Source organism: Zootoca vivipara, chromosome 7 (assembly GCF_963506605.1).
Source record: "Zootoca vivipara chromosome 7, rZooViv1.1, whole genome shotgun sequence".
Classification (NCBI taxonomy): Eukaryota; Metazoa; Chordata; class Lepidosauria; order Squamata; family Lacertidae; genus Zootoca; species Zootoca vivipara.
Window position 1 is genome coordinate 39,382,143 of NC_083282.1, and position 21,790 is coordinate 39,403,932.

General features: G+C 42.7%; 3 protein-coding genes across 6 annotated transcripts; 1 reads left to right on the top strand and 2 right to left on the bottom strand.

Moving 5' to 3' along the window:
• Nucleotides 1-408: 408 nt before the first annotated feature.
• On the bottom strand, nt 409-6,768 carry DIO1 (iodothyronine deiodinase 1). Its single transcript, XM_035122820.2, has 4 exons — nt 6,330-6,768; nt 4,764-4,907; nt 3,715-3,914; nt 409-2,582 (listed from the first exon to the last, which is right to left on the bottom strand). Exons 1-4 carry the CDS (start codon nt 6,658-6,660, stop codon nt 2,514-2,516), a joined length of 744 nt encoding a protein of 247 aa, XP_034978711.1. The 5' UTR covers nt 6,661-6,768; the 3' UTR covers nt 409-2,513.
• YIPF1 (Yip1 domain family member 1) lies at nt 6,320-20,327 on the top strand. 4 transcript variants are annotated; one of them, XM_035122818.2, is made up of 10 exons: nt 6,320-6,452; nt 9,736-9,810; nt 10,739-10,902; nt 11,932-12,012; nt 12,663-12,750; nt 12,845-12,961; nt 13,557-13,723; nt 15,720-15,902; nt 16,498-16,595; nt 18,497-20,327. In XM_035122818.2, the coding sequence occupies exons 2-9, from the start codon at nt 9,780-9,782 to the stop codon at nt 16,588-16,590; spliced, it is 924 nt and encodes a 307-aa protein (XP_034978709.1). In that variant the 5' UTR covers nt 6,320-6,452; nt 9,736-9,779; the 3' UTR covers nt 16,591-16,595; nt 18,497-20,327. The 4 variants fall into 4 exon arrangements, with proteins under 4 accessions (XP_034978709.1, XP_034978707.1, XP_034978708.1 ...); XM_035122816.2 differs by lacking the exon at nt 6,320-6,452 and adding an exon at nt 7,705-8,115; XM_035122817.2 differs by lacking the exon at nt 6,320-6,452 and adding an exon at nt 8,143-8,484.
• TMEM141 (transmembrane protein 141) lies at nt 20,063-21,735 on the bottom strand. The gene is made up of 2 exons (XM_035122821.2): nt 21,679-21,735; nt 20,063-20,552 (listed from the first exon to the last, which is right to left on the bottom strand). Exon 2 carries the CDS (start codon nt 20,453-20,455, stop codon nt 20,063-20,065), a length of 393 nt encoding a protein of 130 aa, XP_034978712.1. The 5' UTR covers nt 20,456-20,552; nt 21,679-21,735.
• Between the last annotated feature and the right edge of the window lie 55 nt (nt 21,736-21,790).

The window sequence follows — 21,790 nt, forward strand, 5'->3', positions numbered from 1 at the left end:
CCCTAATCTAAGTTTATAAATGGAATACTCCTATTCACTCATGTCCTGACCCCATTTGAGGGACGTTCCTGACAACCTCCATTAATTTGAGACTGTTCTAAATATTCCTCGCATTTTGGCCACTTCAGTTCTGGAGTTTTAGCCACTGTTATGCATCAAGAGGTCTTCCGACACAAAGAAATTTTACAGTACTGTCAGAGCATTCAAAGTGGAGTGAACCACTTGTGTAAAAACGTTTAGCTCTCTGTTTCAGAGGTATCCCTGACAGTTTTGATATCCCCTTTTATGAGTATGTGAAGTTCAAGCTTCTTGACAGAAAGATCAAATCAACACCAGAACACACCATGCCAGTCAAGGTTTGATTTTGCTCAGGATAGCAACCCATGGGAACAGGGAGTAAATTATAAACACCCAAGAAAAAACACAAACTGCTGAATGTAACTGAAACTAATTACTTAGTTTATTGATATATAAACAATAATAGAGATGAAAAATTGGAGGTAATGTGAAATAGAATTATAAATGATACAGAATGCATACAGAAAATAGAATATATAGTAATGAATACAAAATATGATTAAATATTTAGCAATTGGATATGATTTGCATATTGAATAACAAATGGCATGCACTGACAAAGCAATCAATCCAAGTGAATAACATAACAGCTATCTCCCTCCAGTCGATCTGTTGTAAATAATTCTACGTTCCTAGCATATTACAGCAATGAAATTCATAGTTCCCAAACATACAGCTGTAGACCAGATTGCGAAGCAAGGTGGAAAGCAGCAGGAAAGGATAAAACCATAAACTGTGCAACATCCCCCTCCCCAAATAAAAGATGGAGAAGAACTGAGCATGCCTTTTATATCAATCAGCAAGGGGACTATGGGGCTGGATCTTTCCATTAATTTTTTTTTCCTTTCAGTTTTACTGTTTGTATGGACAGACTCCCATAAACATGGACCATGTATTACCATAATCCATATGGGAGAAGGAAGAAAGATGATCAAACGAGGCCCTGTTGTACAAGTGGTTTTTCATGAAGGGACCTCTGACACACTTCCAGCATCAGTTTGCCAAAACATGTTATGCTCTCACTTTGTTTAGGCAATATGGTTGCTTTTCTGCCACTCTGCAGAATGCCAAGTCACTGGAAGCCTTGATTGAAAACAGCAAAAATGTGCACTCAGATTCAAGCAGCTTTCACAGGAAAAAGCCAGACATGGTACAATGTCCATTTTAGTCCATCATGACTGTTCTACTGTATGCACAGAACATATCATCATGGTTGGGTGTGATGCACATGTAGGCCGAGCAAGACCCAGATAAGCAATGGCTAGGATCAAAAGGACCATTTGACTAGTCTCAGGTACCCAAAGGGCCTTTGAGCTTGCGGTTTCTCAAAGAGTAGCATTTCCCATCACATGCCATTCTGCTTTTGAAACTGGGAAGAATTTCAAGTGTATTTTGGTAAATATGGCAAGGGTGGAGAACATGTGACCCTCGACATATTGTTGTCCAGGTCCTATCAGGCTATTGCAGCATGTTCAACCAAGCATGCTATATGGCATGGGGTTCCTGGTTTGTTTGTTTTAAGCCAAATGTAAAATAATCTCACGGTACATTTGTATACTTGGGAATGCTTAGAATATCATTTGGTCCTCTTAAGAAGACAGATTCATAGGTAGTGTTAACAACAACAAATAGTGTGCAATAATTGCACACTAGCAACTAACTAGTAGACTAACATTGCTAGTTGGACAGATCCACCTAAAACTGCAGTATTCCTTCCAAGGCATTTGCTCTAGCAATGGTCTGAGTTGGATGAATATTCAGGAATCTTCTTGCATCAAAATCTCTCCTGCATATTATCTATCCAATACAGCCTTAGAAACAGAGAACTTTAAGTGATCTATTATGGAATAAGCCTTCATCTTTCACCAATGCAACCACCGCCATCCAGCATTCTGCAGTTGGTATTTCTCCTTTGCTCCTTTTGACAACCACAATATCAAACAATGATACTTAAAAACAAGCCTGTAAAGATGGTAATGAGACAGTTTGATCATAATAGTTTAGTATATTGTTTCTGTAAATATTTTTTTTTTGTAAATCAGGTCACAGCCCCATGTTTTAAGCTATGACCATCATAGACAAATATTAATAGAAACAAGACTAACAAACCATTACAATATCTCCATTCAGAAATTTGCTAGAACCTTCTCGAATAAACATTCCAAACATTAGACATGCTGCCCATGCCACCGCTCTGTTTTGACTGAGAAAGATCATCTGATCTCCTGAAGAATAGTCCATTCTAGCAGAGGAAGCAGTTGCAAGTGTGCACTTTGCACAATCCAAAAACCTTCTTTCATCTTAGCTGTTTCCAGCTGAATAGCTAATGTTTGGGAGGGACTTACTGGCCAAGGTTCTCCCACCCCCGGCATACAGGCTGTTTAATGTGGCAATCCCTTCATAGGGAGCCACCTACCATGCATTGTTTTATAGTTCTAATTTAGCAGTTTTTCCAAGACTTCACGTACTTCTTCTGGGTGATAATTCCAGGGTCCCACTCCACCCTGTAAAAGAAGAAACACCATTATGTCTCTGAGCGATTTCTAGGGAGGAGGATGCAGGTTGTACAAAAGTGATGCAATTAATTACGGATATTCCTCATCTTCATTAAAAGTATTTAGTGAGACAATATTGGCATCAGCTAATCATTTAACAATTAGATGTCAAAAATAGAATTCAAAATGGTTTGCAATTATACAAATACTATATCTCCCAACTAAGTTATTGTTTTCCATCTCATGTGAGATGAGAGGCAAAATTACACAAGTGATTACACTGGGAGAAAGGGTGAGAAATAAATTCAAGGAACTAAATAAATGCATGCTGTGTTTTTCTGTTAAGAAAAGCAGATTGGATGGTGGTTGTTCTGAACAGATAAGCCGACACATCGCCGTCGTGCATTTCCTTCGGTTTCAAGTCACTCCCAAACTGCTTTTTCTCCCACAAGGTCCCAGGTGCTTGTTCACCCTTACAAATAAGTACATGGAATCCCACAGGGCAAGGGGGAAAGGAGGTAGGTTTGGAAACCTTAAGCTGGAAGAGGGTTAAACACCCCTTTATCTCTAGTCTGCTCAGCTCAGAATGGCAACCCTCCAAACCTGATTTCCTTAACACATTTTCTTGCACATATTTACATGTAATGCATATTTTGCAATTATACAAGTACAAGAGAGAAACACAATGTAGTTGCCAGGGTAGCTAACAGGGTGCCCTCCAGATTTTGTTGGACTAAAACTGCTGGAGTAAAACTCCTGGAGTCTTTTCTCGAAGGCACCACGCTGGTTGCCCCTACAGTAGACTACTGTATCCCTTTCTCTTTAAAGAGATTCAAGTTGCAGTTCTTATAGGATCAAATCTTGGTAAAGTTAATGACATTTAGAAACAGATAGGTAAATTCAGGAGGCCTGCTTAGTCAAGGCGGATTCCAAGTTAACTCTAAAAGAAGACAATGCCATGGACATAGTCTCCACTTTCATGAGAAGGTTCTTGGTTGACCCACACCAGGATAGGAATTATTCTGTACTTTTTCTTAATAATATGATCTAAGGCACTCAGGCTACCCAGACCAACTATCATGTTGTGATACACGCTGTGCTGATTGCAAGGGCCCTACCAAACTAATAACATTTTTATTACCTTGTAGACAATATTTCCCTTTTGAAGGACATAAAGCCTTTCTGGTAGAGCTGCATACTTGGAACTGCTTAGGTTCTCCATTGTGTCTACAACCACTGGACACGAGGGATTCTCTTTCAGTAGGACCTGTGCAGCCTGGATACGCTCTTGGAGGGTTTGATGACTTTTAATTGCAACATTGTTCTTAAAAGCCCATCCATCTAAAGCAAACAGCATGATTAGGCTAATCATATAGCATCTAGCCATAGCAACATTTATTAATATCCCTCAGAATTGTAGAATTGTATGTCGGAGTATTAAGTTGGATAATAAAATTTATATTTTAATCCACAGTTTTTACTGATTTATAAATGAGGCAAACTTGGCAAAAGGTGGTATTCAATTTAAGTTTTATTCAGAGTAGATCTATTAAAATTATTGAACCTAACTTTGCCATGTTTATTAATTTCAATGGGTGCATTCTCAGTGAAACTTAGTTGAATACCACCCAAAGTATTTAAGTCCTCATTTTTAAAATTGATGTGGCTAACCAAGCACCCTAGTTTTTGAAGCATTTGTTTTGATTTTCAATACTGAGACCAAAAGGTTAACATATTTAGATGCATACAAGCACTTTCTTGCATCTTCTAATCCCTTTTAAGAAATTAACAATTAAAACAGATATGGGGAAATCTGTGACCTTCCAGATATTGTTGGACTACAACTCCCATCATCCCTGACCATTGACCATGCTGGCTATGGCTGATGGGAGTAGGAATTCAACAACATCTGGAGACTCACTTGTTTCCTGCTCCTGAATTTAAAATACGCTATAGTAGTTTAGTTACTATCTATGTGCTATGACAGTAATGGGGCACCTGAGGCCCAGGGGTGGGGGGGAAATGTGGCCTTCCAGGCCTTATCCTTAAAACTATCCCCAAGTGATACACCCTCCTCAGCCAGGCTCCTCACTAGCCCTGATTTGTACCCTCCTTGAGTGTTTTTGCTTGACTGGATAGAGAGGGATGTGTGAATGTGTGTAGAAATTACCCATAGTAACCTTGCTTTACCTGAGGCATGAGCTTCTTCAATGTAGATTATAAGGAAATCTGCTGCAAATCTGAAGTCTTCGATGAGCTTCTTGAATTTGCCAAATTTGAACATAAATGAAGGTCAGGTACAGCTTCCAAATGCCACGACCAAAGGCCTATTTTCTGCAACAGACATAAGCAGTCTTCAAAGTGTAATGAAACTTACTATAATTCTAGTGGTTTCCTTAAAAAGTAAGTCAAGAGTTCTGCCACATTCCTTGTACGCAGGACATCTAATATTTGATCCTATGGGAACTCAAACCTTGGGAGACAAGCAGGATGGTATTCTAATAATGTATCCCATTACAGCAAGGATTTCTGCTTGGACAATGGAACTTCCTCTGCTCCTCTGTGCACACCTGCACCCTCCTCAATCTGTCCCATTGGGTTAGGGAAACCCATAGAATGCATTGAATGGGGGAGAGGGAGGAGAAGGAGATGGAACAATTGCCTTAGCTCTATGCCGGATTCCACACATACACTTTCCAGTATGCTAAGGATGCTTCCATTTATATTGCATTTCAAATGGGCCACCCGCAACCTCATAGAATCATATAACGGAAGAGTTGGAAAGGACCATGAGGGTCATCTAGTCCAACCCCAGCAATGCAGGAATCTTTTCAGCAACGTGGGGCTTGAACCCATGACCCTGAGATTAAACGTCTCATGCTCTACTGACTGAGCTAGCCATTACGATCTTCATGGTATCACCCTTTCATGACAGTATGAAATATCTTTCTTTGGTTCTTATTCCAAAACACATTTTGCCTCAGTCATACTCGACAACCAAGAATGCGCAGGCCATACAGTGTAAGTTTTGAGTGTGTGCACATGCATGCTTTCACGTTTCTGTGCATTTTAAAGACAGTCCAGTTACTTATTAGAAAGTGCAGCTTAATGATTTAAGAGTATGTTGTAAGAGAGAGCAAAGTGCGTTTTCTGTTCGTTCTTTATCCTGACAGTACCTTTGGGCAACCTGGAGCTTTAGTAATCACTCTTTTCTAGACCTACATCATGCGCTTAAAACAAATTAAATGCATTTTCAAAGCATATGGTTACCAGAAACTGCCGTTTTCTCTCCTCCCTCTTGCCAGAACTACAATTCCTTACATCCTGACCAGTTCCCATAATTCTTTGAGGGAAGTCATGTGCTTTGAACGTATGGTCTGGATCTGCCCAGGGAGAAGAGAGTCTGAGATCTGCTGCTTACTTACTGGAGTTCTTCTCAAGTCATTAATATGCACATGAAGGAGAGACCTTGCCATTTCACCACCCAATTTGTTCACAGTTAATTCCAGATAGTTATATCTGGTCTGAGTTGTTTTGTGCCTTTTGTAACCTTCCCCAATTTTTTAAATATGTTCTGGCTCAATTCAGGCTGCACACCCACCCACTTAATTATTGTTTAATGTGGTGTCTAAATTGTCAAACCATGATTCATGATAAGCTAACAGTACAGAATCAGGAACCATGTTTTGAAATGAGTTGCCAAACTGCCGTTTGTGTTAACAAATACCAGGAGACCTTTAAAAATCTTCAACTTACCTTGCATGAAGTCCAGTATGTGACGTATTTCCCCTCTAAAATCTACTAGAGGGGTGTTAGGAGCAGGACAGCCTTGAGACGCCTCGTCTTCTAGCCTTTGCCATCTGACTTTCAAGACAAAGAGTAAGTACTGGAGACTGAAGAAAGTTGGACCCCAGTTTTCATAGTTGAAATTGGGGTTTCTTGCCATACTGCTCTTTCCCCCTTGTTTCAAAATGTATCTCTTCACGGTAGCTGGGAATAAGATCAAGCAGATTTTACCAATAGCCGTAAAGAAGCACACTTCAAAGAGAATCCAGAACTTTTGCACAAGTGTCCTGATTTTGAACATCTTGCCAGAATGAGAGACTGCTGTGTTGTGCAAAGTAGAGAAAGCGGGAAAGAGGGGGAAAGGTAGATGAAATAGCTTAGCTTTTGAACATGCATATGCAAGACTTCTGCTATTGGCTCATCAACTGCCAACTGCCATTCTAAAGGTTACGGTAAGTGAAATGTTAATCAGAATAAATAGTTTGCAGTTTCCAGGAATCAAGGGTGTATCCCTTCTGCTGTGCTGTAGGGTTTGTACTTGTTCCAATAGTATTTTCGTGCACCAATTATTACTGTACTGCTGGATCACATTTTAGAATGATCTAATTTGTTTGAACTGAGGAATATGAACAGGAATTTAATTTTTTGTTTGTTTTTTAATCAGAATTCCTGACACAACCCCCCCCCCCCGCAACTTGACTTCTTTAGAAAAGTAAGTGTGGCCCTTGTGCATACCAGCTGTATGGATAATTCCCATCTCCCTTTAATATCCTATTGCTATTTGTATTGTGCATGTACGCTGCTGCACTTGCTCTCACAACAGCCACTGTTCCCATTTCACATATGAAAGCAAAATGCTTGAGGCTGTGTGGCAGCTGAGGACTTCTGGTTGTTGTTGTTTTTTTACAGCTGGGCAATCCAATAAGCATAAAGATTAAGTAACAGGTTTGGTCTACTGTATTGAGTCTCTGAACAACACGGTTGTGAAAGACTAGGGAGCTGTCGGGAAGAAAACAAACCTGTTTATCGGCGTCCCCCTACTCAATTCCCACACATCTCTTTTGGAGGGAGCGTTTCTTCATCACTTTAAGGGAGGATGTAACAGTTTGCTCCGCCTACATGGGCTGAAAGCTTCCTAGCGAGATCATTAAGGAGGGTCGTGTGAAGGCGGTACTGCTGCGCGGCTCATCGGAGCAGAGAACCGGGTTCTTGAAATCATCCTTCCAGTAGCACCTTAGAGACCAACTAAGTTTGTCATAGGTCTGTCTCATACCTATGACAAACTTAGTTGGTCTCTAAGGTGCTACTGGAAGGATTTTTGTTTGTTTGTCTTGAAATCATCGTGCGAGAAGGAGGGAAAGAGGCTGTTTGAATGAGTAACAAGTTCAATAACCTGCAGGCAGCCAGCCCTTGGAGCTTACTTACTCCGAAGGGAGCATGCACAGGACTGCAGTTTGTCCTTTACAGGCAGCTCTGCAAAAAGCAGTGCGGAAGCTTGGAAGGTTGTCACATTTATTGCGGCACAAGCTTCCGCACACCTAATCTCACCTACCGCGATAAATCTGCTGGGCTTTATAAGGCGCCCCGTGCCAACTGGAGGCGCTGCTCGCTTTCTCTTTAAAGGGAGGGCACAGGAGAGCGACAGAGAGATGCGCCGGTTGGCTCGGGCCTCTTAAAGGGCGCCCTGTCTCTTTAAGGAGGAGAGAAGTTAAGGCCGCCGCCGAGCCCTTGCCGTTTCCGGCAACACAGGCCCTCGGTACGTAGCGTCTCTTCTTTGGCACCGGGAGGTAGTGGCCGCGGCGGCGCCTCGGGCAGTGGATGGGTGGAAGAGGGCCCACCCTGCGGCCTGGCCCAAAGGGAGGCTTCACACGTTAGGGGGAAGGGAAAAAGAGAGAGACCCGTGCCTGCGCGGGTGGAGGAACACCACCCACTTGCCGGCTCCCTGGCGCGCAGACGCCACGTTCGAATGATGCAGCCGGGGGCTTATTCATTGCGCCTAAATAGGACCGCAGGGAAGGGAAGCGATGGCTGTTGCCCCTCTCTTCCCGCCATCAGAGGCATCTCTTAATGCAGATCATGGTTCCCTCCTTCGTGTCCTTTAACCGCCTTAGCAGTGCCAACTAGGGTGGGTTTTCTCCCCCGCAGCCGTGTTTATGGCATTAAATATGGAAGTGGAGGCTTCAGACAGCGGCGGTGATTTGCATGGAACTGGGAAGTGGTTTTGGGCTGAATGGAACTGGGAAGTGGTTTTGGGACTGGGAAGTGGTTTTGGGTTTTGCGCAAGGCTGCTGGTTACATCAAGGCTTGTCTCTTGCTACGATTTCAGTCTCCATATAATAAAAGCTTGGAAGTTAGCTTCCTGAGTCCCCCAAAAGCACTTCAGGGTTGGGTTTTTTCTGCTTTTTTTGGGGTGGTGGTGGTGGCGGCTGTTAGGCACTGGATAGTTCTCTCCTTCCCTGATGGAAGACTGCAGTAGCCAGAATACCTACCTGCCTGCTTTCCCATATCTTGACCACTACAGATTTCCAGTAGGATATTCCGTCAGGAACCTTAGAACTTGAATGATAAAGCAGCATGAAACTGCTTCTGAGGAAGTGCCCCTATATTTTGTGTATGTAGTGTAAGAAGCAGCAAGAGCACTAGGAAAGAGATTGGGGGCTAATGACCACATACCGTAGTAAGACAGCCATCCAGGGCAACCGTCGCTGTATGGATCTGGCAGCTTTTCACCATACCGCAGTAAATCACCAAAGAGAATCGTTGGCAGTGGTGCAGATTTGTGGGGCATTTGACATGCTCACAGATACAGTGCAGCCTTCATCCTGTGTGTTTGTGACTTTTTGTTGCCTTGCACAAGGCAGAGATGACTAATATATTATTTAAAAAAGATTAGGAATCACATTTGGATTTCTAGCAGAGATCAGCTTGCTTTTTTGTTTGTGTGATTCAGGCCTTACGGTAGACTTTTGAGTTTGCTTTTTGTACTCTAGTTTATTATATTAATTGCCAGAAAGGTATTTACACCCAGGTCAGTTGGCTTGTATGTTTCTATTAAAAAAGCTGTAGTAAGGAGGGATTTCTTTCCTTTTCCCCTGTTATAGTCTTCCTGAGCTGTTTATTTGTGATCCTCGGATGAAGTGCGGTATAGAAATTTAGTAAATAATAATAATTCTGCCCATTATATCTGTATTTATACCATTCTCCTTATTGCTTGTAGCAATCTGGATGAAGTGGACTAATCCTGTTGGCAGTTTCTTCAGATTTCCAGGATGTTTCGTAGATTCCAGAGTTCTGTGATTCAGTTTTGTCAATATGTGAATAATAGAGTTCCATTTTAAATTTGAAATTGTATTTAATCTGCTTCATGTTTTTCCAGCTATTTTTCACTTCTGAGCACTTCGCTGGGACATTGGTGCATGAATGGCAACTGTGGATGACCTAAAGTTTCATGGTAACTTATAAAAATTACACTTAAAGTCTCTGAATTGTTCCACAGTATGTGCATGGGGCTATTGCATTAATACCACTTATATAATTAATCCATGTTTCATAATGCACAGTCTTGTGAGCGCAACATTACTGCTGATTGTTTTAAAAGCAGTGTTTATCAGTTATGGAACTGAGCTCAGTTGTCTCCACATAATGGGAATATTATGGGGAAAGTGATAGAGCATTTTGCACATGAAGAGTGCATTAAGTAATAGCTTAAAGTTCTGCCAATTTGCTAGGTGCTTATTCTAATTAGGACTGAAAGCCCAGATACAGTTCCTCCAGTTAGGTAGTATGCCACTGGTTCAAATGTATAGAAAGCCAACAGTTACAGCAGACAAATAGGAGGTGTGACTCCTTTTGGAGCTTGCCATCGGTGAAAATTGCTGTAGATGTGAACTGTTTCTGTTCTGGCAGTCTACGGCTGTTCTAATTACTTAAAATGTGTGGGGGTTTATAACATTTGTATTAATTTGTCTCCTGCACCTATTGATTTGTTTCTGTGCTGCTCCTGTCTAGTGAACTCAACCCTAGGGTGTAGATCAGGCATCCCCAAACTTCGGCCCTCCAGATGTTTTGGACTACAATTCCCATCATCCCTGACCACTGGTCCTGTTAGCTAGGGCTGATGGGAGTTGTAGGCCAAAACATCTGGAGGGCCGCAGTTTGGGGATGCCTGGTGTAGATTCAGGTCTGTCATCAGCTAGTGTGCAAGAGGTAGACCAGCAGCACATCTTACTCGAAAAAATAAAACAAAATCTTTTTAAATGGGCACCAACACAAGCTTTGCACCATAATGATGGGATAGCCCTACTAATTTCATACAGTTGCATGCCCTGACAGTTAGCAATGTGAAAATCTAAAGTTTATTGGAATGATTTGTTTTTCAGAATTTGATGATGCAGCCAATCTGTTGGCAGCAAATCCGGATGCTGTCACAATAAGCATTGATGAACCAGCTGAGAAACAAAAAACAAAGCATGGACATCTGCAAGATTCTGGGAGAGAGGAGGATGATGAGCTATTGGGGACAGATGATTCTGATAAGACTGAGGTTAGAGGACAATGTAAAGACATTTTCTGACAAACTGATTTTCTTTCTCAAGCTTTTAATTAGTACAACAGCTACTTTCAATAAATTGAATATGTTGTGTGTAAATAGCAGCAGAAGCCACTCGGGGTAGTTATCTGTGAGAAGGAGAAAACATAGGATAGTCCTTAGCCAGGCTGCTTTGTAGCAAAAAGATTGTATTCCTGAGAAGTTTAATACCCCAGACAGGGTGTTGGATGGGTTCCTAGCCTTCCTAGAGAAGTAGGCACAGTATTGGAAGATATCTCATGGGGCGTAGGTTGAAATGGGGATAGGAGAGCTTTTTTTGTTATCATTATGCATGCTGTTTTCTCTGTTAGCTCTGAGCTGGTTTGTGAAAGTGCTCTCGTACTTATTACAATCTCAGGTGGTAAGCACTGCATTAATGGTTCGGGGCACTTGTCTATGTAAGCAGATATTGAAGAAAAATAATTTACTTCAGGATATTCCCTGTGAAAACTGTTCTACGTGGCTTGTTGGTACCCTTTTATTGAATTACTCTGCAATAAGACTTCTTTCTTTCTTTCTAGCCACTGGGAGATTTGTTCAGTGGCAATACTTTCCCCACTTTGACCAGAGGAGTGTGAATCCTCTGGAGTGCTGTGTGTGGCTTTCCCACAGGACTGTAAATTGGAAGAGATTCTATATAGCACATATAACAGGCAGTGTTGAAATAGATGCTTCCTGAGTGGAGTGGCTAGAGTTGAATGAAGGACATGGGGTACCAGGTTGTCTGAACTTGTGGCCAGTGGCTTGACAATACCACACACACTGTTTCAGAAAGGTGGACTTGGAGAATTAGCAGGGTGGTAACAATAATATATTTGGCATACATTTTGTTGAAAAAAAAATTCTTTCAAGTTGAAATGTCTTTCCACACTTTGCTCAAAGATATTTGCAATTCCTGTGAGTTAAAAAGACCTGCCTGTTAAAATGACACCCTAATACAGAATTAGCAATCTTTTTCTCTTCTTCTAAAATCTTATATTCCAGTTGCTTGCCGGACAGAAGAAAAGTGCCCCGTTCTGGACATTTGAGTATTACCAAACATTTTTTGATGTCGATACATACCAGGTTTGTAATCTGCAGTAATGTCTCTATTAAGGCACCATGCACGAGTGATCTTCAGCTTGCTTTTTTGTGCATAACAGTTTGGCAGAGCTGGTAGTACATAGTACTATCTGCAGCTGTTCAGAGTTCATCATGTTTCCATATTCAAACAAAAAATGTATACAAATGAGTCATTCTTTTTGAAAATGTATCTGGCCTGTTGCCTCTCCCTGCCACTTGAAATTGTCAATACCGATAATGCATGTGTGATTACTACTTTTGTAGCACTATTATAATTCTTATCAGCAGAGTTTGCTGTGCACTTCAGTCTCTGGAGTTCTGTCCACAAATGCAACCTGTTATTCAAAGTGTTGCATGCTTGCACCCTTTACTAGTGTGTGCTGAGTCATCAAATGTAAATGGCAGCTTAACTGTGGATGTTAACTATGGAAATAATAGGATGATGTTATGCAGCAATATAAGAAGTAGGTGGGGAGGAGGGATAAGCAAACCATTCTTACAACTGAGGCAAGAAGAAAATATAGAGGGGATAGCCAGACAACTGTGCCATTTCAAACACTCAAAGCAATTATCTAGTTCAGATGTCACAATAATTTAATAATTTAATTAAAATCATTTATCTTCAGTCAAATATTTTGTATTACTTTTATTAGGTCCTCGACAGAATCAAAGGTTCTGTTTTTCCGGTACCAGGGAAAAACTTTGTAAGACTGTATATTCGAAGTAATCCAGATCTTTATGGTACGTGCAAATGCTAAAATGGTCATGAAATAACTTAATGCCCCCCCACTGGGTCAGTCAGAATAAATGATCTTTTGCTTTTGTTTCCATTAAGGTCCCTTTTGGATATGTGCCACATTAGTCTTTGCCATTGCTATCAGTGGCAACCTTTCGAAATTTTTCATCCATCTGGGCAAACCTGATTTCCATTATGTGCCTGAATTCCGAAAAGGTTTGTGTTGAAAACTGTATTCCAAATAACATTTGAGTTCCCGGTGGTTCACTGTTCTAGCCAAGATAACAGAAGAAAAAATTTAAGATACAATTGACCACCATATAAAAGGAGACATGGGTTTTGTTCCAAAGTACATGGCAGTTCAAGATACTAAGTTCCTCACCAAACTAGAAGAAAGGAAGGGGCTGTAGATATGGTGTGTATAATATTGCCTGACCTAGACCGAGAGCTTAGGCAAGTGAACACAGGAATGGCTTAGGGAGCAGCCAGGCAGAACTGGGTGACCACAGGAGAATGCATGTATCAGTGTATGGGAGTTGTCTTTTAGAGGCTCAGTAACATTGGCAGCCTAATTCAGTGTTCACTCTTACTGAGTGACAGAGATAACAGAGGCATATTTTAAGGTGTGTCAATATGCAGCCCAGGGCAGCCTGTGAGACCTGATTTCAAAAGGTTAACTGCTGCCAGATGATTATCAATCAAACACACTCTAATGCAGCTAACTGTTATGTAGTTTTAATTTACATCCTATGATGTCATAACCTTGATTATTTTGCTGTGATTCTGAATGCTGAAATAAATCTCTTTACAGTGTCCATAGCTGCTACAGCCATCTATGCATATGCCTGGCTAGTTCCTCTAGCTCTCTGGGGATTTCTTATGTGGAGAAACAGTAAAGTTGTGAACATTGTATCCTACTCATTTCTTGAGATTGTGTGCGTTTACGGCTATTCACTTTTCATTTATATTCCAACAGCGGTAAGTTCAATATAATAAATAAATAAATAAATAAATTAAATAATTATTTATACCCCGCCCATCTGGCCGGGTCTCCCCAGCCACTCTGGGCGGCTTCCAACAGAAAATTACAACACGATAATCTATTAAACATTAAAAGCCTCCCTGAACAGGGCTGCCTTCAGATGTCTTCTAAAAGTCTGGTAGTTTTCCTTTTTGACATCTGTTGGGAGGGCGTTCCACAGGGCAGGCGCCGCCACCGAGAAGGCCCTCTGCCTAGTTCCCTGCAACTTGGCTTCTCGCAACGAGGGAACCGCCAGAAGGCCCTCGGTGCTGGACCTCAGTGTCCGGGCAGAATGATGGAGGTGTAGACGCTCCTTCAGGAATACTGGACCGAGGCCATTTAGGGCTTTAAAGGTCAGCACCAACACTTTGAATTGTGCTCGGAAACGTACTGGGAGCCAATGTAGATCTTTCAAGACCAGTGTTATGTGGTCTTGGCGGCCGCTCCCAGTCACCAGTCTAGCTGCCGCATTCTGGATTAGTTGTAGTTTCCGAGTCACCTTCAAGGGTAGCCCCACATAGCGCGCATTGCAGTAGTCCAAGCGGGAGATAACCCGAGCATGCACCACTCTGGCAAGACAGTCTGCAGGCAGGTAGGGTCTCAGCCTGCGTACCAGATGGAGCTGATAGACAGCTGCCCTGGACACAGAATTGACCTGCTCCTCCATGGACAGCTGTGAGTCCAAAATGACTCCCAGGCTGCGCACCTGGTCTTTCAGGGGCACAGTTACCCCATTCAGAACCAGGGAATCCTCCACACCTGCCCGCCTCCTGTCCCCCACAAACAGTACTTCTGTCTTGTCAGGATTCAACCTCAATCTGTTAGCCGCCATCCATCCTCCATAAAGAATTCCTGAGTATATGAAAAGTCTTGAGGAAGTGCTGAATAAATTGTTTTGATTTTTAAAAATAATATAAACAGATCAATGCAGCTTGCTGAAATTTTACATGGGAAGTTTAGGTGAGAAATCCATGCATGGCCCGCTTAATTCACTATGGAAATACTGGAAAAAAATTCACTGAGATTTGCCCTAACTGCAGAAATTTGCATACATAATTTAATCAAAACTAAGGAAGGGATGCTTCTCTCTACTCGCTGTTCCCTCCAGCTGTTATGCACATGGATTCCATGCACTATGCTGTTTGAAGTGGCTACACTGAAGAATACTTTTCTGTAGGGCTGTTGCTTCAACATGGGTACCATCTGAGATGCTGTTGGAATTTTTTGACAGATCCTTTTTTTGAGACCCCCTTAGTTGACATGTGAAACAAAAAATTTGTGTATTGTGTATCATAAGTACCTTAACTTGTTCAGGGAAGGGAGGGATTGAAGGTGGATTTTGGATAGTAGCAATGCAGAATATTTTCCAGAAAATAGCCATTGCCTACTGTTCACTACACAGCTAAGTGCCATTTAAAGTGGTGCCTCGCAAGATGAATTTAATTTGTTCCGCGAGTCAATTCGTTTTGCGAAAAATTCATCTTGTGAATCGCGGTTTCCCATAGGAATGCATTGAAATTTCTTTTTTGCCCATAGGAACGCATTAATTAAATTTCAATGCATTCCTATGGGAAACCGCGATTCGCAAGATGAATTTTTCGCAAAATGAATTTGTCTTGCGAGTCACCATCAGACCGCAAGACGCATTTGTCTTGCGAAAAATTCGTCTTGCAGGGCATTCGTCTTGCGAGGTACCACTGTACATGTCAAGTATTCCAATATGCATTATCGTGCACTGCATTGGGGGCAGCAGTTCTAGATTATGTCTTGAAGAGCAGCCAGTTTATAACTTTACTCAGTATTGAGTTCAAGACATTCATTATATATAGAAACCGTTTGTGGGTGCTCTTACTAATTTTCTCATTAAAATCCAGAAAATTCTGTTTCTGTAAGATTTTTTCTGATTCAAACCAGCAAAAACTAGAACTGCATTTCCTTTCTTTTTATTTACAGATCTTGTGGATTATTCCGCAGAAAGCTCTCAGATGGGTTTTGGTGGTTTTTGCTTTGTGCCTTTCAGGATCTGTCTTAGTGATGACATTTTGGCCTGCTGTTAGAGATGACAACCGAAGGATTGCTGTGGCTACAATTGTGACTGTGGTACTTCTCAATGCCTTGCTTGCTGTTGGTTGCTTGGTATGATAGCTGTTTTCTAATTTTTCAATAGTTTTTTCTTAGGTCAGTTTTCATGAACAGTTAAAAGCTTTACCTATGGAGACCTTTATTCATGGAGAAAATCTGCAATCCTCGCAGATAAAATATGTAAATGTGGTTGTTCTTACTGTAAATATATCTAGAAACGGGATTTCTGTACCAAGTCATGTCTACAAATGCTTATCAGTGACTGGCTTAACACCTGTTTTAAGTGGCTAATATATTGGAGTAGGGTATAAAAGCAGTATGTTGAACATGTTTAAATCCCATGCCTTGAGCACTTGCTAGTGTAAACTCTTTTGGCTTTTGTAAATACACGGGAAATGTTAGTTTTGGTACCTTTCATATAATTACTGTAATTGATGTTAGAATCTGTTTTTGTTTCATTTGTTCACTAAATCAATATAGTTGGTATTTCAGTCGTCTTTTAAAAATCTAGTAGTAAAGCTAATGGTTGTCTTACATCTTCCCTGCCCCCACATAAGCAAAACAAAGGTAAAAAGTAAAGTAAAAAGGTTAACCTGTGATATTCGTAATATACTATTGTCCCTTCTTCTCACCTTCCTCAATAATGTAGGCATACTTTTTTGATGCCCCTGAACTGGATGTTGTTATGCCAACTACTGCACTTCCACAAAATGTAACAATAAGAGCAATAAAGGAACAGTAACTAAGGTAAGCATTTCAAAAGTTACGCCCTATGTTGGTGGTCTTGCTAACTCACTTCAATTTAAGCAGTGAATTCTATGTTAAGTGTGCTTGGGTTCTCAATTTTGCTCAAAACTGCATAGTATCTTGTGATGATTCTTGGTGAAGTGTGTGAAAATGCTGTAAACCCACTTATCACTCCCCACCCTCCCATTTAGACAAAGTACATCTGACAATTCTCTACGTTATAGCTAATTAAACATGACTGCCTCTGTATGCTAACAGGCTTGCTTCAGCGCTTACCTGTATCCTTCTGGGTGCATTTCATGGATATGATCATTTTTTTGTTACCAGATGAATATTTCTACAGATTATACCGTGTTTCTCATATTTTAAGACATGTCTTATATTAATTTTAACTCAAGAAAATAAGCCTATGGCTTATTTTCGGGGGTGCCTTATTTTTTGCCGAGCCCCGACTGAGCGGGAACCAGCAAAGGCAGCAGCCCGCTGGGCTGGGGTTTGCCTTCCTTGTGAGTCTGTTCTTTTACCTCTTGGCGTCGCTATCACTCACTCACGTCAGTCTCTCTTTCTCCTCCTCTCTCTCCTCCCACTTTGCGTCGGAGATCTAGGCTTCAGGGGCTTCTCCTCCAGCCGCGCTGCAGGCTATTGTTTCGCCCTGGTTCACCCCAGGGCTTTTAGGGGGTCGCTTAGCCTCGCGTTGCCCCTAGACCCCTTAGGCAGCAGCTTCGTGCACGGAGCTTTTCTCAGAGCTCCCGCAGAGCGCGTCCGATGCGAGCGCGAGGAAACCGGAAGTCGGCTCCCGCGCGCTTTGCCAAGCTCCAACGGAGCGGGAACCAGCGAAGGCAGCAGCCCGCTGCCGGCTTGGAGCTCGGCAAAGCGCGCGCTGCTGCCTTTGCCGGCTCGAGCTCCAAGCCGGCGGCGGGCTGCTGCCTTTGCTGGTTCCCGCTCAGTCCTGCTCTGTCGGGGTTCAGCAAAGGCAGCAGCACACGCTTTGCTGAGCCCCGACTTAGCGGGAACCAGCAAAAGCACAGGCCGCCGCCGGCTTGGAGCTCGAGCCGGCAAAGGCAGCAGCGCGCGCTTTGCCGAGCTCCAAGCCGGCAGCGGGCTGCTGCCTTCGCTGGTTCCCGCTCCGTTGGAGCTCCGCAAAGCGCGCGGGAGCCGACTTCCGGTTTCCTCGCGCTCGCATCGGACGCGCTCTGCGGGAGCTCTGAGAAAAGCTCCGTGCACGAAGCTGCTGCCTAAGGGGTCTAGGGGCAACGCGAGGCTAAGCGACCCCCTAAAAGCCCTGGGGTGAACCAGGGCGAAACAATAGCCTGCAGCGCGGCTGGAGGAGAAGCCCCTGAAGCCTAGATCTCCGACGCAAAGCGGAGGAGAGGAGGAGAAAGAGAGACTGACGTGAGTGAGTGATAGCGACGCCAAGAGGTAAAAGAACAGACTCACAAGGAAGGCAAACCCCAGCCCAGCGGGCTGCTGCCTTTGCTGGTTCATGCCGGGTCCAGCATGTCTTATTTTTGGGGGATGCCTTATATTTTTTAGGCTTCAGAAAATCGTGCCATGCCTTATTTTGTAGGGATGCCTTAAAATATGAGAAACACGGTAATTAGAATTGGAATACATGAGGGCCCACATCTAAAATCTGAATACGTTCTATTAAAATAAAAATGGACCTTTGCAATATATCTGGTACAATTAAAACACATTAACAAACCTTGCAAAACTGCAACAAACTAAGAAGTGCTTCAGAACAAGGACAAATGCAAGTTTACAGGTTTTGCTCTCCTTTCTAAGTTTTTTTATTCTGGACAAATTGTGTAGACAGTAGCAAAGATGCTCTAGAACTTGATGCCTTCAGCATTCTGTATTTGAGATTTATAATACTGGCTTACCTGTCTTTCCCTCCTCAGATATATATTTCTTCATCTGTGGGATATTGCTTTATTGGGGCTTTCCCATATTGAAAAAAAGAAAACCCAAAAGATATGAAAAGAAGCATCAGCGAAAGCCAAAAGTTCTTAATGACACATCAGCAAAACCGTCTAAATTCATAGTATCTGACACTTGAATGATCAACTAGTAATGGACTTAGTTGAAATTCTGCTCTGTTGAAGCAAAAGATACAAAAGGTTTCAGTTCAGTGGAATCAATTTCACCTGGAGATTTGAATCCTAAAAATTTCAGCTGTAGATTTAAACCCTAATAATTTATTATTTTTTATCTTAATTATCTGCATAATTCTTGTTTTGTCATAAAATAAAAATGACTCAAAATGCCACCAACATTTCTAAATATTTCTTCCCAAAAGCCTGTATATTTTGCTGTATTTATAATACATCATCAGCATCCACAGGATTTTTGGGGGAGGATGGGAGCATATGCATACAAGCATAGTTATCGCTAAGTTTTGCTCAGAGAAGACCAATTTAAATTAGTGGACCCAAGTTAGTCATGTTCATTCATTTCAGAAGGTCTACTCTGAGTGGGACTAGCATTGGATACAAACCATAATATTTTTATGAGTTTGTGGGTCGCAGCCCTCTATAATCCCTGGACCCAGCAGGTGTTAGAATTTAATCAAGGCTTGTGTGTTAAGCTGAGTGCTAGACACTTCTGATTCCTGGATGCAGCAAGTGCTAAAAGCTAATTAAGCCAGGCTAGCGCAATGGGCCATTAAGAGGACCAAGGATCAAAGTGCTGCTTGTGCTAGATTGGCAAAAGGCGGGCCTTCCCTCCTTCAACAGATAAAGCCAGAGTGTAGAGAAGAGGAGCTAGGAAACTGTAAACTGAAGAGACAGCAAGGTGGGTGGGGGAGCAGTGTTTGATGTCTGTCTGAACCCAAGTCTGTGGCTATGAGAGAAGACCCTTTTGGGGGGTCTGCTGTGAGCCCCTCCATCATAGGCTCAGGTTGTATATATGTGTAAATAAACCATATATCATAAAGACACCAGTCTCTGCTGTGTCTCATTTCCAAAAGGAAACCCTTTGGACCCTGCACCACTCAGAGATTGGGGTGGCATGCAACAATATATACCAGGGCCAGCCCACCCATGAGGCCAGGTGAAGCAACCACTGTTTGTTGACTGCAAGGCTGACAGAACCAGCACATGAAGGTCGCAGACTGGGCTCGTATTCAACAAGAAATTGGACATTCACTGCTAATACTATAGCTTTATCATTGCCATATCAGAACTAGTGGGGATGTTAAGGGGTGGGGTTATAGTGGAAGAAATCATAATCATCACCATCATTTTATTATTTATACCCTGCCCATCTGGCTGGGTTTCCAGCAGAAATAAAAATGCCAAACATTGAAAACTTCCTGATACTGGGCTGCTTCAGGTGTCTTCGAAAAGTTGTGTAGCATCATTTGCTTTGCCTCCATCCATTGCGCCCCACCCACCCCCCCCGCCCTGAATTTAATGGGTTGACTCCATGAGCCAAAGGCGTTACATTTCTGCAACAGGATTTTCAGGCTAGTCCATAACATCTCCATACTTGTTCCTTTTTGCACCGGCCTCTGTCTCCTTCTGGGGGTCCAAGTGGGGCACTTTCTCTTTGGCTACATCTGGGACACTGGGTTGTTTGCTCTCCAGAAAGATCCATAAGTCAGAACACTTCTGTGTCTCCCATCGAGTCATTGTATAGCTTGCAACTGAACCTGCAACAAAGGAGAGCAGGATGTTCCACTGGAGCGGGTAGTGAATCTTCCGGATGAATTTTTGAAGAGCAAAAGCCATCCCAGAGACTGCAAAAAATGCCCCCATGCCTTTCATGAATGCATAAGACTGGCAGGCCGTATATTCTTGTAGCCCTGGGTGCTTGGCTGCCACCGCTTCGTCCACGCGAGACAACCCCACGTTCACCATCTCTGCTGCAGATGAGGGTAAGTGCTGGCCTGGAACTCTCCAAGCAGCACACTCCCTCCTCCACCTGTGCCTTGGGCCCCTGAGATCCTCTGAGGTGCTAAAATGAGAAATTAAGAGTTCAGAGAGAAGACCATTAGCAATCACATAGTTTTCAAAACTTATTTCTCATCTGCATGGTTCACTCAAAGATTTATTGCTAATCAGTAGAGACAGGTGACCCAGGTGGCGCTGTGGGCTAAACCACTGAGCCTAGGGCTTGCTGATCAGAAGGTCGGCGGTTCGAATCCCTGTGACGGGGTGAGCTCCCATTGCTTGGTCCCAGCTCCTGCCAACCTAGCAGTTCGAAAGCACATCAAAATGCAAGTACAGTAGATAAATAGGAACCGCTATAGCGGGAAGGTAAACGGCGTTTCCATGTGCTGCTCTGGTTTGCCAGAAGCGGCTTTGTCATGCTGGCCACATGACCTGGAAGCTATACGCTGGCTCCCTCGGCCAATAATGCGAGATGAGCGCGCAACCCCAGAGTCGGTCACGACTGGACCTAATGGTCAGGGGTCCCTTTACCTTTAGAGACATGGGAAACTCTAAGAAGTTCCAATAAACCTTAATTGTTTTTTCATCCATCTGGCAGTAGAGTTGCTCTACTATCATATTGCTTGTGCTGAAATCAAACTACATTCCTCCTGCTGGGAGCAAACTTGGAGGAATAATTTCTGTCCACTGCCTTGCGGGACAAATCAGGAGCGGAGTTCCTAAGATGGTTGGATGGTGCCTTGTACACCTCCTTCCGTCAACTCCTGCAGCCACCTGTAGTGTCAAATGTACTGTTTTGCTTTCCTTTGGACCACATCAGCGAGGCCCGAGAGGGGGATTGTGTTTTGTTTTCTGAGCAGCCCAGGGCCTCCATAAACGCTCCTCAGAATTGCGCCCTGGGAAGGTCACTTTGGTGCTGTATTGTCTTCACCACCGGAGGAGCACTCCATTGTCTCTCGAGGCGAAGGAAAGCGAGGCCGAGAGGGGCCGAGAGCTTGCGCTCTTCCATTGTCTCTCGAGAGGGACGGATGCCAACAACATTATATATTGGATATTTTAAAACACTATATTGTATATATTAAATATTTAATTATATATCTATTTTTTAAAACAAACAAACAAAACAAAACAAAATATGTTTTAAAATATATCGAAATTGCACAAAGAAAACAGAGGCACATCTCACTTACTTCCTCCCCCTTTTCTACCGGGACTCCGTAAGAAAGTAAACTTCCGCTTAGAGAACGGTTGACTGAAGCGCCACACAGACGACGGACGCGCCAAATTAACGTCACTGAAGCT